This window comes from Sylvia atricapilla, chromosome Z, assembly GCF_009819655.1.
Source record: "Sylvia atricapilla isolate bSylAtr1 chromosome Z, bSylAtr1.pri, whole genome shotgun sequence".
Taxonomy (NCBI): domain Eukaryota; kingdom Metazoa; phylum Chordata; class Aves; order Passeriformes; family Sylviidae; genus Sylvia; species Sylvia atricapilla.
The window spans coordinates 37,593,679-37,610,042 of record NC_089174.1 but is presented as its reverse complement, the minus strand read 5'-3'; the positions used below and the strand labels follow the sequence as shown (position 1 = coordinate 37,610,042).

Here is a 16,364-nt window from a genome sequence, read left to right as displayed (position 1 = left end):
GCCGGCACGCGCGGCCGGCGAGCAGCCAATCCCGGCGCTAGGCTCCGCCCTGCTCCGCCCCGAGTGATCAGTTTAGGCCAACTAACGTGCAGCATCGGCGCTGTCAATCACAGCCGCTGACCAATGCGGTCGCTCAATTTTTCATCCCGTGTGCGCCCCGCCACCCCAGCGGCAGCGCGGTTGTGCCCGCCTCTCCTCGGGCATGGCGAGCGCGGTGGGCGGGGCCTTGTCCCGGCGGGCCCCGTCCCGACTAGGGGCGCTCTCCAACAGCAACCGTTTCAAATGTGGCGCCACGGTGTGGCCGCGTGTCTTTTGGTACAAGCTACAGCCTGCAACGAGTGACACTGAGGAAAGAGGCGCTCGCTACTGTGGGAGCTCTGCTGGAGACGGCCGGCACGCTTGGATAAAGTCTGGTGTCACCACAAAGGGTCTGAAACACCCCCTTGTGCTAAGAAAGGCAGCGGTGTCCGTGCTGCCAGCGAGCTCCGCGGGCCCGCACTCTGGCACCGCCGCCAGCTCACACCGCAGCGCCGCACGGAGCGTGCGGGACCCAGAGTTTAGCTGGGAGAGAGCTAAACAGAGCTACTCCGTACAGCGAAAGCCGTGGATCGGCCGGCACTAAACCCCCGTGGTGACAGATTTTAGTGCAGCACCCCTGTAGGAGCCGTGTCGGCCGCTCACGGTTCTGGACCGAGCTGCGAGTACTTTTGCTGTCTCAATAATATGACCAATAGTGACATGTCAGGAGACTCATCGAGGCTTTTTTTCCGCAGAAGACGGGCGCCTGGGCAGGCGAAATATCAGTGCCTCTTTCGTCAGCCACAGTAATAACAAAATCTTAGCCCTTCTGCCACAGTTGCCCAAACAATGGCGATTTGCAGTCTTGATTTCTGTGATGAGGCTATCTTTATTCTCATCATTCTTGGGAACCTAACACTTCTTCTGTCATGATAACTTCACTGTGTATACCACCTTGTTTTGAAATTAATTTTATCCTTATTACAGAAACTTGGAACTGTATCAGAATTCTTGCTATGTTTCAAAAGGCAAGATTAAAGACAGCCCTGTTCTCTTTCATTTTGGGGGGCTGATAAGTCTGTGCACACCCCTGTAAAACAAATATGGGGTATCCACTACAGATTATTCCAAACCCTGAACATAGTAATTGCATCTCTCTTGGCTTTCATGTAGACCCACTTTTGCAGGGCATGGTTACTGCAGAATAAAACCAATTTAATTTGACTTAGTGCCCTTTCAAGTTTCAATTTCTTTCAAGAGATCACAAAATGTTTTTGCATGGAATTAATGACAGTAAGTTCAGGCAATTATCTGCTCGCAAAGAGCTTTACAAAGTCCTGTTGGTTGAGTCAAATCTCTCAGGCTCTGAAATTCTTCAAATCAAAAGCAGAAAAATTTAAGTCAACAAAGGAAAAATGTCATCATCTCTGGGCAGTTCTTAGGTTGTAAAATGTAGCTACCGATAATTAACAAAAATTCATGAAGAAATTTTCAATACTATGATAAAGTAATAAAATACTGCATAAGAAATGTTCACTTAGATCAACTGTACTTGCCTTTGAACTGTTGGTTTATTTTGTAGAAAGATGAAACTTGATGTGTTTTTAGTGCTAGATAGGAACTGGAAAGCTACTTTTTCCTGTACTAATCTGGAGAAAGATATTAACACCATCATGTTACTACAGCATATCAAAAAACTTATCAAATCCTTGCAGATAATTTTGGAGCCTTTTAGTATCAATTGCAGCCTACACTAGATCTCCTCAGCACACATTGTATCCAGAATGTCTTTTAGAAATTTTAGAAATATTTTTATTTAAATATTCTACAACTTTGAATCAAAGTTATGCTGTATATGAAAGATTACAGAGGACCATCATTGGTCAGTGCCATCACTGACTGTAATGTGTTTTCAGCTTTGATAGGTACTTTGAAGGTCACAGTATCTCTGGAGAGGGATGAGGAACAAGGAATTCAGAAATATTTCAACAGTAAGATTAAAGATTTGGCATTCTGTGGGATTTGGCTTTCTTTTTGTGGAGCCTCAAAAGACAAAAAAAGAAGTCTGACTGCTCAGAGAGATTCCACAAAGACAGCCAAACCCAGTGTTTGCTATAAATATATCTTATCTTTATCTGTATAATTCTACTTCCTAAAACTATTACAAAGATTTAGAAAAAAATCTTAGTTTTCTCATGCTCTGAGCTGTCAATCAAAACAAAATTTCTGTAAGAGGTTCTAACATCCAAACTGATTAAAAGTCTTGCATGGCAAATATAAGTAATTTGCAATCTCTTTTTTGCTTGCAGCTGTCAGGAAAATTAATCCACAATGCCAGAGGTTTATGTCCAAAAAGGAGACAGAGGAGTCCCGTAGCTTTATTAACGAATAAAAGGAAAGGTCATGGGGCAATTTCCCAAATAGAATCTCTCAGATTGCTGCGGGATGCAGCCTCCTTTTTATCTTAATTTCTCAGTCCCATTTTCTTCTCTCTTTCCCCATTGTCTTAGGCACTTGAGAGGTACAGACTTCCCAAATCAGCTAATACAGACCTTCTTCTAGCGTGCATCCCCTCCTTCCTCCCCCTCCCTTTTCTTTGTGTCTCTGTTCTTTTTCTCTAAGTCCAGGAATTTAGTGCAGCCTTGGGTGAGAAACAGTCTGTGTCAATTAGTGGAATTCCTCTGGAGTTTATGGTTCCTACCATGGCTTCTTTGACCTAGGAATATCTGGCCTTATCTTATACCAGCAGGCCCACAGTTAGTTTGTAAAAACATCTCTCTCTCATTCCTTTCATAGCTTTTCTCTATATGCAGTGTGTGATTGTCATGTTACATACTTACACAAAAACAGAGACAGACAAGGAAAACTTGAATTTTACTCTCAAAGTGTAAGCAAATGTTCTGTCTGGAATTTTACACCAAAAAGTAACAGCAATGGCTTCAGCATGATTACCTATTTGCATGCAAAGCCTGAATGTCGTTGTTTTAGTACTAGGCATAGGTGCCTAACCTTTCTGACAACAGGTGACTCATGTTAAGTCAAGAGGAGGGCTGCCTGCCTAAGTGGCTACTCCATCCACATTCTGTCCACAAGTGGATTTTTCACACACACAGAACAGCACCCTACACAAGGTTGCGTAGCAGGTGTAGATATGGAATATGGCCTCTTTGCCGAAAGAGCCCTTGCTTATTTTTCTTCCCCCCACTCCTTTTTTTTTTTTTTTTTTCAAAGTGCAAAAGTGCCTAATTGCAAGAAACAGAATTGAGAACAGAGACTGGTGTTTCTCTGTCCTTTACAGCTAAATACCTAATCACCAGCATGGGTCATCCTGTCCTTGGCCTTTCTTACCCACACTTCCCCATCCCTGGACATTTCATTTTCTAGTGTGTAGCAATGTATTTGTATAACACGCCATTCTGATGCACCAGCCAAACTAGTTTTCAGTAATGTTATCAAACCACCTGCAGTTTTGTTGTTAGAGCTCTCAGGAATTTCTCACGGTTACTGAAAAAAAAAACCAACAGGATAAAAAATAACAAGACAGCCTGAGAAAATGTCTGCAAAAAATGTAAACCCGAGATAGGGGAAGCATAACATGAGCATGTTTGCTTTACCAGTTGGATGTCCTGAAGGATGTGCCTGCCTCATGAAGAAGCAGCTCACCCAACCTGGAGATATGTGGCCATGTGGACAGTAGACCTAAAATCTATATCTGCTGTGTAATGTAAACAATAAACAGCTTCTGTTGGAATCATATTGATTCAGTTATTCAGTGGCAGATTTTCCCCCTGTGCTAATGCCTACATCTCTCCTGGCTGAAGGAGAAACATCCTGAACACATCAAATGCCACTCTGGGGCAGGGTACCAGAACAGGTAGAGAGGGTAACCACTGTGTCACTTAGAGAGGATCTAACCATCACATACATTTTCCAGCAACACAATTCTACTAAGCAAAATGTACTACATGAAATCTTTAGGCAAAAAGAGAGCTGCCTCACCAAAGATGGGCATGCTTATAGAGGAATACACCTAATGCTAAGAGCTTTGTATTTGAGCTGGACATTGTGCCCTGGCTGGCAGCAAATGGCTGGAGCCCAAATGAGCCGTGAACAGGCACTGATCTTCTGCTAAAAAAGGGCACAGGGATGTGTGGTTCTAGCTGATAGGGGTGGGGGTGGCCAGTCACCTCAAAACTGCAAGACCTAAAAAGCAAGGAGAGCACCTCAGCCAAAATACACCATTGGACCAAAGCAGCAACTGCAAGGTGCATGAAGGATGGGCGCATAGATTGTAAGGGTGTAAAAGCCCAAGGATTCCTTAGAAACAGTGTGTGCTGCTACTGGGTCACTGCATCATGATCAAAATACTTCCAGGAACCCAGCATCTGTGACACTGCTCTGAAAAACACGGGGTCAAGATGGCAAAGGAAGCTTGTCTGATAGTGTGACATGTGGTGTATATAGGGATTGAAATGGGGAACCTGTCGGGTCACTGAAGCCACCCACTGCAAAGGGATCTCAGACCCAGCAGTGAAAGTCTCACAGGTTGTGAATGTGACTCCTAGAGTGGAATCTGAATGCTTAGACAAGGTTGGAAACATGGAAAATGTAGTAATAAAGACTTAGATAAAAGATATTATCATCGCTAAGGTTTTATGTAGGTCCATATTATAGCATAATAACAATAAAGTTACATGCAGTGTGATTATTTGTTATGTACCCAAAGGCTGTAATCTAAAGCACATGCTTTAAAGAGGTAGAATACCTCTTTACATCTTTACATCTTTACATCTTTACATCTTTTACATCTTTATTTGTCACGTTTTGTTCAGTTTCAGAGTTAGTTGTTTTTATTTCTGAAAGAGTTTAGTATCCTTAAATTGTCATTTCCATCTTGAGTCTAACTAGCAAGATAGAACACCGGTATTTTTCCTGCTTTGCCTTGAATCCTTGCTTCTTATCCCTTTAAATTCCTGTCTTATGACGTGTGAATAGATATGTTTTGTCGTAATTAGCAGGATTTGATCTGACTGTAGGTTGTATCATGTTTCATTATCTTGGTCCTTTAACTCTCAGAGAGAACTTTTTCTTGTTTCTACACTAAAATATTAATGCTTTAATGCATTGAGTTGGGTTTGCAATGGCAAGCTTTGGAGGGGAGAGGGCTACAGGGGTGGCCTCTGTGAGAAGCTGCTGGAAGTTTGCTCCATGCCCTACAGAGCCAACTCCCTGGTGGCTCCAAAGATGGATGTGCCACTGGCCAAGGCTGGGCAGGTCAGAAACGGTGGTAGCACTCCTGTGATAACAGATTTAAGAAGGAAAAAAAAAATTATTGTGCAGATGTAATTGTGGCCAGAGAAGAGTAAGGTGAGAACATGTGAACAACTGCAGACACTGAGAGCAGTGGAGAGGGAGGAAAAAGGAGATGCTCCAGGCACTGGAGCTGAGATTCCCCTGCTGCCCATGGTGCAAACCATGGTGAGGCAGCTGTGCCCCTGCAGTCCATGGAGGTTCATGGGGGTGCAGAGATGGTGGAGGAGAGCTGCAGCTGGTGGAGAGACCCACACCAGAGCAGATGGATGCAGAAGGGAGTCTGTGAACCCAAGGGTGGCCCTGTGCTGGAGCAGTCTGTCCTTGAAGGACTGCACCCTGTGGAGGAGTGACCCAGGCTGCAGCAGTTTTGGGAGGACTGCTGCCTGTGGGATGGACTCACACTGCAGCAGATCACTGAGACTGTTCCAGTGAGATGGACCCACACTGGAGAAGTTCATGGAGAACTTTCTCCTGTGGGAGGGACCCCACAGTGCAGCAGGGAAACGCACCCTCCCTGAGCAGTGGGAGAAGCCTTGGGTGATGAGCTGACCATTACCCCACTGCCTGTCTCCCTGTGCTGCTGGGGTAGGAGGCAGAGTTGGAAGGAGACAGGGGTGGCAGGAAGCTGTTTTTAAGGGATTTTATTTCTTATTATCCTGCTCTGATTTTGTCAGTAATAATTTCACTTTGTATCTCTAAGCTGAGCCTGATTTCCCCTAACAGTATTTGGTGGGTGATCTCTCCCAGTCCTTATCTCAACCCACAAACCTTTTGCTAAAATTTCTTTGCTCTGTCCAGCTGCAGAGGGAAGTGATAGAGGCTTTGGTGGGTGCCTGGAATCTAGCCAGGGTCAACCATATTAAGCTAGTAGCACAGCATCAAAATACTATGAAAAGCAAACACATTTAATATTACTATGACACTACAGTTCAGATGATAACTTTAGAACTGGTTTTAAATGTTACATGAACTATTATAATAATATATCACAATACCTATGACTGTGTACTGAAAAGCAGTGTGTTTTAAGCCCTTTAGGTCAGGTACATTCTATATGCACATTTTCTCTTTCAGTGGCAGGATCTGGAGGAAAAGTTCACTTCTTTTTTGAGGTTATGGCTATTACAGCATGAAACACTATTGTTCAGAACAGTTAAAATATCAGATGTGGCATCAACTAATTTCTTCCTTCTCTTGTGTTGCCACTATTAACAAAATTCTATTAGTTGGCATTAGAAAAACTTGCAAGATCCACGTAAAGAAGTTAATCTGCTGCCAGGCCCTTGAAAGCTATCACAAAACATAATGTGTACATAGGGGCAGCATAGAGTTAAATATGGAGATATTCAGTTGCTCACAATTCAGTTGCTCACCATTCCCAGTATCTACAGTTCTGTATACCACCTCACAAATGTTAATTCCATCCACCACTGGAGTTCTTTAGCAGGTACATATGCTATCTGAAGCATTAGACATGGTTTCAGAAAGTTATGATGAGTACTTGCAGTTCGGTTTTGCAATGCAATTATTTTAACATGAGTAATTTTTTCTGTTTTGATTTTTAATTAGATTTTAACACATTTTTCTGTATTACTACTCCTTTGCAACATCGTTATACTACCAGATCTATTTACCATGGGCTATTTTTAGGGCCAAAGGTTTCTAAGGGGGTTACATCCAAGCATGTGGAAACCTATTTGCTCATTTTGTAAACAAAAGTTACAAGCTGCAGCATTTTCTTTCTGGCCTGGTAAGCAAGGCTTGACCCAGCATAGTAATGGTAGGACTTCAGCATGTAACAGTGACTTTGAGAAGCAGGGATAGCATTACAATGAACGAGAATTTGCCTAAGCTAACTAAAAATCCTCCAATGTTTGCTTAAAAGAGCAGTCGAGGTAAACTCAACTATAATTCAAAATGAAAGGGATGCTGATCTCAGGATGGATGAGGAATGCTGCAGCCCTGTGTTACAGCCGCTGAAGAACTGGTAGGCTTTTCCCGTGAAAATGTCCAAAAGGACATAAGTAGCCGTAGTTAGTAGCCGTATGTTGCAAACCTGCTCTTCCCTGTACTCTCCTGTTCCTGTCAGCCGTGGTGCTTGCTAACACTCCTACAAGGCAGCAGTCTGCAGCATATGAACTGTGAACAAAACAGATCTGGGGAAAAAAACCCTCACCATTTTTACAGTTCTGTGGCTTCTCTGTACTCCTGGTACTCCCCTCAAAATTTAGCTACTAGTGTAATAAATGCATGTTCTCAGGCTGGAGCAGCTTCACGTTGAGGTGAAATTTCTTGTGTTTAGGGCCATTGCTCCTAGTCCTATCGCTGGATACCACTGAATAAAGTCCAGCACTATCCTCTTAAAATACCACCTGCTTGAAGAACCTCCTAAAATTCCCAAGACGAGGGCTATGACAACGTCTCCTGCCCAATTCTCACAGCCCCAGGACCGGTGCATGTAGCTGTACAGCTACGAGTGCCCTACTGCCCGGGCACCGCGGCTGGACGGGGCATCTCCCCCGACGGCCCCGCCAGCGCCATAACGGTCGCGCCGTCCCGACCCCGCCCGCCCTACGATCCCTGCGGAGCAGCTGACGGGGATACCCTCCCAGCCCGCAAGTTCGCTCCAGGTCTGTCTCCCGCTGAGGAAACAGCTTCCCCAGCCCTAGGGAAGAGACCCACTATCCCACCGCCAGGCAACCCCTTTAACCCGCCGGGAGCGCCAACTCCACTGCGCTGCCACAGGATTGGCCCGCGCAGCCCGCCCACAGCCACAGCGCGCCAAACCTGCCCGGGCGCACCACCCTTGCCTCCCCCGGCCCCTGCCGCGGCCGACCAATCAGCGCCTCGTCTGGAGCCGTGCGCCCGCCTTCTGGCCAATGGGACGGCAGCAGCCGCACGACCTCGCCCCCCTGGGCTCCGCCCCCAGAGGCGCGGCCGCCGACTTTCCCGCCCAGCGGTTGGCCGGCGGGAACAGACTCCCCGTGACACTCGCGTCGGGCCGGGTGATTGGCTACGCTCGGGCGCGAAACGTAACGCGGGAAAACCTGGGGCTCGGCCCGGGCTGCGAGCGCGGAGGTACTGCAACAGTAGCGGCGACTCCTCTTCGGGCATCGCCGGGACCGGGGCTACCAGCGGGGCCGGCTTCGCTTCGGAGAGGTGCGGGGACGTTGTGACTGTTTCGCTCCGGCCGCTGCCATGGCCGGGGGCCGCCGCTGACTTGGCGGATCCGCTCGGGGGTGGCCGCGGAGGCGGAGGGGTGCGGAGGGCAAGCCAGCGAGACCACAGGGAGCCGCCGTCCTAAGTGATGAGCGGCTGAGGCGGGCTCGGGCGGCGACAGGTGGGGACGGCCGTGGGACCTCCGTGCCGCTGAACGGCCCATCCCGGGACACGGCCGCGGACAGAGGGGCCGTGCCGCCGCGGAGTGCCTTCCTTTCCCTCTCTCCGCGTTCCCTTCACCGCTGCCCGCGAGGGTAGCTCGGCGATGGCGGAGCGGCTCCCGCCGGCCCCCCCCCCGGTATTTTTTTGCCAGGACTCCCCGAAGCGCGTCCTGGTCTCCGTTATCAAAAACACCCCAATCAAACCCTCCTCGGGGGGGAGCGGGGGTGAGGAGCCGATGACCGTTCCGCCCGTCCCCACCAGTCCCGGCTTCAGCGACTTCATGGTCTACCCCTGGCGCTGGGGCGAGAACGCGCACAACGTAACCCTCAGCCCCGGCGGCGGCGACAGCACCGCCGGCCCGTCAGCCCTCCCGCCGCCCCGCGGGGGAGCGGGCAGAGTGCCCAGCGGGGACGAGGCGAAGGCTGGGAACCCGGGGAGCGGCGGCCGGCACCGGCACCTGAAGGTGAGTGCTAGGCGGGCGGGGCGGGCGGGCCGCGCACTACAGGGTGACTCCTCAGCGCGCGCCCCTCCCGCGCTTCCGCCCTGACATTTAAAGTGAGGTCACTTCCGGCAATGGCGCGCGCGCCGCGGGGAAGAGCCGGGGGTGGAGCGGCTGCTTGTCCTCCCTCCTCTCAGAAGTACAGAATGGAACCCCGAAAAGCATCCTCGCCATCGAAAAAAACCCCTTGTCCTCCCTCTCCTTGCATCTGGAGTTCATTGTTCCTTCTGGGCTCCTCAGTACAAGAGAGACGAGTTCCTGCAGTGTGTCCAGTGTAGGACAACAAAGGTGATTAAGGGATTTGAGCGTTTCTTTTAATGAGGGAAGGCTGAGGGAGCTGAGCCTGTTCAGCCTTGAGAAGAGACGACTGAGAGAGGACCTTATTAATGGATATGAGTATCTAACGAGAGTGCTGAGAGGATGGAGCCAGGATTTGCTTGCTTCTGACAAGCTATAGAAAAAAAAGGTGATAGGCAGAAACTGTTACACAGAAAGTTCTACTCTTCATACTGAGGAGGAATTTATCGTGTTGGTGACTGAGCACTGGCACAGTTTGCCCAGAGAGGTTTTGGAATCTACCTCACTGGAGAAACTCAAGTACTTCCTGGACACCATCCTGTGCCATGCGCTCTGGGATGACTCTGAGCAGGGAGGTTAAAGCAGATGACTACTGTGGTCCTTTTCATCCTGACCCATTCTGTGATCCTGTTGTCAGTATCTCCCCATGTTCCTGAGCACGTGGTGGGGTCTGTCATTTCCCCTCCTACACCAGCCACAGCGCAGCCATTAGGAGTAAGTTAGGAATGGGCTGGGCACAGTCTGGTGCTGTCACAGCATCATCCTTGGTCATGCCCTCACTCCAGGGAATAGCTCTGCCCGTTGGCCAAACTGCCTGAGTTTAGTTGCCTCATTATTTACACCCAGGATGGAATAAGACGTGGCCGTCCAAGAGCAGACACCGTCCGAGACCTGATCAGTGAAGGAGAGCACTCTTCCAGCAGGATACGCTGCAATATTTGCAACAGAGTCTTTCCACGAGAGAAGTCACTGCAAGCCCATAAAAGAACTCACACTGGTGAGTAAAAGGAAGGTGTAAATAGCTGGGGAGAGCCCAGGCTTAGGAAGCACGAGTGAAGAATTAAAGTCCCTGAACAAATATAAAGGAACCCCAGAGAACTTGACCTGTTATGATTTTATTGTAACTGCTAAGTTAGTCATACTTTGCTCCCAGTGCTTGTTAGTCAATCAAAGTATTTGTAATGATGTTTGTTGGGGGAAAGTAGCAGCAATTTGCGCTATAATGGTATAGGCAAATTGTATAAACATTTTATCTGTCAGTGTCAAGAGACAGAATTAGTCTTGGGCTTGGTGCTCTGTACTTAAGCTTGATAGCACTTTGTATCCTGATTGCCTCTTCTCTGTGATTTGTTTCCTCCTTGCCGATGTATTATTCACATCACAATTGAAATTTTGCTGTAAGAGGTTACAGTAACTTTAAAAGGGGCTGGCAACTTCAGGATTGTAATATCCTAGAAAGTGTGCTTAAATATTTAGAGAAGAGTCCACATGCTTAAAATCACCACCCATTTTTTTTTTGCCCACCACCTAAAATTCATTTTCTAGGGTGGAGGAGATCATGCTAATTTACTGAACTGTGTTTAGAATGTAATTTGCAGTTAAGTTAAAATGTATGATGAACTCACTCAATACTCAGCTGAGCTTGAACTGAAGATGCTCTTTGGGTTTTTTTAAACTAAGCAAATACATTTTATTTCTTCAACAGAACTCCATGTTTGCCATAAAATAGGAACATATGTACCCTACAATACAGACACAACCACCAGCACTCCCCCCAAACCAACCAAACAAAATGCTACAAAAGCCTTGGCTCTCACCATCTCCTTCTGACTCAAGTCACGGTGACTCATCTAGATGATGATATTAAACAGGAGCAGTCCTCATGTTTTTTGGTCAAAAGATGTTATTTCATTTGGTCCTACAATGTGTTGAACTTTTTCAAACTATTTAACTGAGTAGAGCTTACTTTTGTCATTCCTTTGAATTACTGAGCAGACTCACCCTCATTTTATTGCCTTCCTGAGGGCAGTGGCATAGCAGGCCTTTGTGTCGTGTGTGCACTCAGATCTGCTTGAGGAAGGAGACACTTGCTACCTTTGTTTTTCTGGTTGCAATTTGCATGGAGAAATCTGCCTTGCTGACTGTCCTAAGAAAACTTAAATCTGGAATTAAGTTTCTCATGCAGGCTCCATCATTGTAACTTTTCTTAAGCATGATATCTTTCTACAACCTTGTAGTAATGTTCACCTCAGGTATTTTACCCTAGGTCAGGCTCTAGTAAGGATAAAATATTTCTAGTTACAACCTGAATTACATTACTTGTCCATTTACTTTATGTATTTCTTACTCTACATATGCACAGTTTCACAAAACTTATGTAGCGCTATCTAAGAGTCTTAAATCAGAAAATATGACAAGGAAAAGTATTTTTTTTTCTGTTTGGAAAGAAGTATATTGTTCAGTAGCATAGAGCATGCATTTCAAAATACACCAGGATTTTTAAAGTATATGTAAGTTTCTACATCTAGAGGAGAGGGTAAAAGGGGAGTTTGCTTGTGCAAGTCCCAAGCCAGGAACTGCCACTGGTTACTATGACACTTAATCTCTTGTGTTACTACTTTCAAGGTGAAAGACCTTATTTATGTGACTACCCAGACTGTGGGAAAGCCTTTGTGCAGAGTGGGCAGCTCAAAACTCACCAGCGTCTCCACACAGGAGAGAAGCCTTTTGTCTGCTCAGAGAATGGTGAGTTATCAGAGAACAATTTGCAGCTTTCTGGGGTCAGACTAATATTGGAAATTGGTGGAACTTTTATGAAAGGGAAGAGCCATGCAGAACCTGCCTGATTCTGCAAGTGTGTATTTACGATTGCATACATTCTCTGTCAGTGGATATTAATATATAAAATAATGGGGCATGCTAGGAACTTTGAAACTAGAGCCTTGAGTGTTCAACCAAACCTTTTGTGAATGAGGAAGGGTGGATTCGCTTGCGTTTTCATCCCACAGATGTTACACTTCCTTTGGTTGGCTGCTTTCTCTAACAAGTTCTTCATTGTCACTTTGTGGTTTTTTAAGGCTGTTTAAGCAGATTCACACATGCAAACCGTCACTGTCCCAAACATCCATATGCCCGACTGAAGAGGGAAGAGCTCACGGACAGGCTGAGTAAGAAGCAGACGGCTGACAATAAAGCTGTGGCCGAGTGGCTAGCAAAGTAAGTTCCTGTTGGAAAAGATGGGACAGGAAGGGCTTATAGATATGATTGTCTGGTAAGAAATACTGGAGATATAAAATCTGTGAGTGAAATAGAAATGAAATAGCTTTGAGATGTAAGTATGGCAGGCAGGAATACGGTGATTAACTGGAGATAGGTTGAAGGACAGAAAACAAAAAGGACCCAAGAATGCAGCCCCTCTCCACCCTGCCAAGACATCAAGGAAAAAGTAGATAAGAAGAGTAGTCTTTAGAGTTTAGAATATAGGATGATATGGTAATTTAGTTCTCATAGGCTGCATGCAAAGTTTGTAGGTTTTTGTGTCCTGCGCCAGTTGGTCACTGTAAATTAGAATATTCAACACAAAAAGAGATAAAATGTGTTGGAACAAGGTCCTCGCTCTCTTGCCTCTTCCCCCCTCCTCTTGCCCGCTCTCTCCCTCTGCTTCTTCTACCTCCCTCTCTCCTACCACGCTGACCCTGGCACTCTTCTTACCTCTCTTAGCCCTCTCAGCTTTTTTACCTCCCTTACCTCATACCCCCTCTCTCTCTCCCTCTCTCTTTGGCGCTTCTCTTCAGCCGAGGCTGGTGGCTGGAAGCAGGCCCTCTTTACCCACAACCCTTGCAATAAAACCACGTGTTTCTAGAGTCTTCAGAGTTCCTTCTCCTTGCCATCCACGGATGCCTCTACAAAAGTTTCTAAAAATACTTAAAAGGGTGGTGTGACACAGCATTTATTCTTTGACACAGTAAAACCCCAAGAAACTGAAACTAGATGTTCTTCCAGTACATATCAGCACAGCCTTGCCTCACCTTGAGATTACAAAATCCTAGTCAAGACAAAATTCCTCATGAAACTTTTTTCTTACTGTTTTGTTTTGTTTTGTGTTTGTTCTCTGCTTAAATACTTCTTTTTGTTTGATCAACACTTGTTCATACCTTATTAGCTAGTGCTACAGTTTCGCTGAATTTGCATTTATGTGAGGGGCTCTGTATGTCATGGGAGAAATGTCTGCTGAGAGCACCATGGAGACAAGAAATCTGTCACAGATGTTCACTTAGGCATTTACATTTAAAATACTGAATAAAGAAGGTTTCTGACAGCTTAAATACTGTGGGAATACACAACACACGATCGTCAATAAAATACTACCATATAAGGGCTGAAAGATAAAGCCAAGTGCAGTGCTTGGCTGGAGGCAAGCTAGTACTTGGGAAGTTTTTGCCCTTTTGGAATTGTTGGTGTGCAAGTCAGTTGTATGTATTTTACAAGTATTCCTCATATTTATAGATACTGGGAGACTAGAGAGCAGCGTGCTCCTGCTTTGAAGACCAAAGCAATCCAGAAAACAGATCAGGAACAGCAGGACCCAATGGAGTATCTTCAGTCTGATGAAGAGGATGATGAAGAGAAAAACAGCGCTCATTCAGCTGCCCTCCACCGTCGCCTCCAGGAGCAGCGTGAACGCATGCATGGCGCACTGGCGCTCATTGAGCTGGCAAACTTAGCTGCGGCACCCCTGCGACAGTAGATAGAAGGAGCTGTCTCTGCTCATAAAAAAATGTACTTTCTGGTGTTACTTAACCAGTTAGATGCCAAGCATAAGCTAAGCACCTTATTTGCTTATAATAGGCTGCTATTCTGTAGAATTTATGAAGAATGTTGTTGCCCCATAACATGGGGTGAGAGAATTGCACTTTTGATAAGGTAGAAGACAGATGTAAAATTTCTAAGTATTTTGTAAATATGGGACTGCATAAGGCAGGGTTGACAAATTTATGTGTCATGAGAAGCTAGATTTTGCAAGGTTAACTCATTTATCTGAAGCAGATTTTACAGGAAACACTTTCTGAACAAAGTGTTTGTGATTGGCAGGATGGTACATGTGGCCAAAGAAGGCTGACAAAAAAGTATTTATCTGACTATCTAGCAAAATGATGGGTCTGGGGATATTGTTAAGCAGCAATGAAACCATGTTTTTCTAATGTCAGTATATCTTTACCTAGCATCTCCAAGGCGAAGGGCAAAAGGTTAGTTATCTCAGCTTGTACAGAGAAAGAAAATGTTTCATGCAGGGAATATCTTCACTGTGACTGCCCAAGGTATGAGGCTTGACTTTGCTGCTTCACATTTTTTTAATTTGATTTCAGCAGAATCTCTTGGTAGCGCTTGTTATTCCTAACATGTGTAGTTAGGAAGTTTTGCACATTGTTTTGTCTGAAAATGATTAGTCTTGCAAAGTCTAGAAAAAGGTAAACAATTGGTAATAGTTTTTCAAGTTTTTGGGCCCTGTAGTGATTTGGCACTTGACTTTGTTAATTAAGGAGTTATTTACAGGGTGGTATGAATTTGTAGTAAACTATTCTAGGTCTTCTATTAGCAAACACTAAGTTTTAAAACTGCTTTTGTAATGATTAGCAAATAGAAGCCTCCATACTTACTGTGCATAAAGCCACCTTACTGCTTTACTCCAGCGTAACATGCCAGTTTTTTGTTCACTAACCAAGCACAGCTATAAAGTAAACACTGCAGAAAAGTATTCACTATACAATTAGAAAATAGGCTTTCAGAGGTAGTTACAAGTGTGTTAGCAGTGTGATTTCATATATCCCAAATAAATGAAGTTGCAGAATGCTGCCTAGTACTCCGATGCTGATATAAAATGTTTAACAGGGTATCTTGTCACTTTGTGAATGTTGTATACTTTCGGTAGCATTGTCTCCTGGAGATCTTTTACCGTATTTTGCTTTGAAGGCAGCCAGAGATTCCTAATATGCTAACAAAACTTTGTTTTCAGATTGAACTTTTTGTGTGTGGTTTGTTGTTGGTTGTTGTTGTTGTTAAGCTACTGCTTAAGGGGATATTAATAATGTGTATTTACTGACCTGCTTGCTTTAACTTCTTCCTCTTGTTAGAAGTCAGGAGATTCAGATGAGAAGGGAAGCCTCTGTCCCTCTCACTTGAACTGAAAAGGAAGAAGACATTTTATTGATCACTTGATATAGGCTGACCAGATGCATACAGCTGTTCTAGAAGAGTAGAGTGGTTTTACATCAGAAACTGCAGCTGTTGAAGTATGTTCTCTGATAACCTGTTGTGGTTGAAAATCTCATTAACCCAGTTTGTTTAAATCCTGTGTTGATGCACTTAACTAAAAAGTAATTGAATAATTTAAACAAAAAAAAGTCTCTTTTCATTGAATGTAAATAATTTTGCACCAGTGATACGGTTTAACTAATGCTTCAGCTTCTGAAAAAAAAAAAAGAAACACTAGTCATACAAGGCTTCTTTACCTACGTAAAACTGCTAATTCATTCATGCATGTAGGGTTTGGGTTTCTAAAAAATATTACATTACTGTTCATCTGGCTTCATGTGAATACTCTGATCCCAAAGTGAGCCCTGAACATACATCTTTGGTAATTCTGGATCCTAACTCAGAATTGCTCCTGAGTAGTAATTGACAGGGCAAAAGACTGTAATTACCAGCTACTTGCAGACTGGAATCTTACTTCATTCATGAGGATTGGTTGCGTGGTTTCTTTGTTGTTGGGTTTGAGGTTTATTAGGGGTTTTTTTTCAGTCAGCCAGAATAGTTCCTCAGGTCTTTGAAGTATGACAAGTACACTGGATTGTACTTTGCCGTAGACAAAATTCAGACAGCTGAAGCAGTTTTGGATCATGACAAGTTTTGGGTAAAATACTAAGTAAAAAGTGTAAAGATGGGATGTGGAAGACTGCCTTTTTTTTTTTTTTTTTTAATTAAGTGATTACATACAAGAAATTGTTCAGTGCTTTGAAAGATTTAAGTTGTAGTTTGGCATGAGTTAAAAGCAGAAGAGTTGATGTGCTGTCATTCT

At 44.9% G+C, this 16,364-nt stretch overlaps 1 protein-coding gene across 1 annotated transcript; it reads left to right on the top strand.

The window, feature by feature from the left end:
* Positions 1 to 8,743: 8,743 nt before the first annotated feature.
* On the top strand, positions 8,744 to 16,218 carry ZNF367 (zinc finger protein 367). The gene is made up of 5 exons (XM_066338577.1): positions 8,744 to 9,175; positions 10,136 to 10,286; positions 11,915 to 12,034; positions 12,367 to 12,505; positions 13,796 to 16,218. Exons 1-5 carry the CDS (start codon positions 8,816 to 8,818, stop codon positions 14,034 to 14,036), a joined length of 1,011 nt encoding a protein of 336 aa, XP_066194674.1. The 5' UTR covers positions 8,744 to 8,815; the 3' UTR covers positions 14,037 to 16,218.
* Positions 16,219 to 16,364: the final 146 nt, after the last annotated feature.

What these genes read in the sequence shown, in the direction of transcription:
- ZNF367 (XM_066338577.1), top strand. Translation starts at nt 8,816, where the DNA reads ATGGCGGAGCGGCTCCCGCCGGCCCCCCCCCCGGTATTTTTTTGCCAG. An exon ending in CCATAAAAGAACTCACACTG is followed by an intron (nt 10,287 to 11,914) that starts GTGAGTAAAAGG and finishes ACTACTTTCAAG; the next exon opens with GTGAAAGACCTTATTTATGT. An exon ending in GTGGCCGAGTGGCTAGCAAA is followed by an intron (nt 12,506 to 13,795) that starts GTAAGTTCCTGT and finishes TCATATTTATAG; the next exon opens with ATACTGGGAGACTAGAGAGC.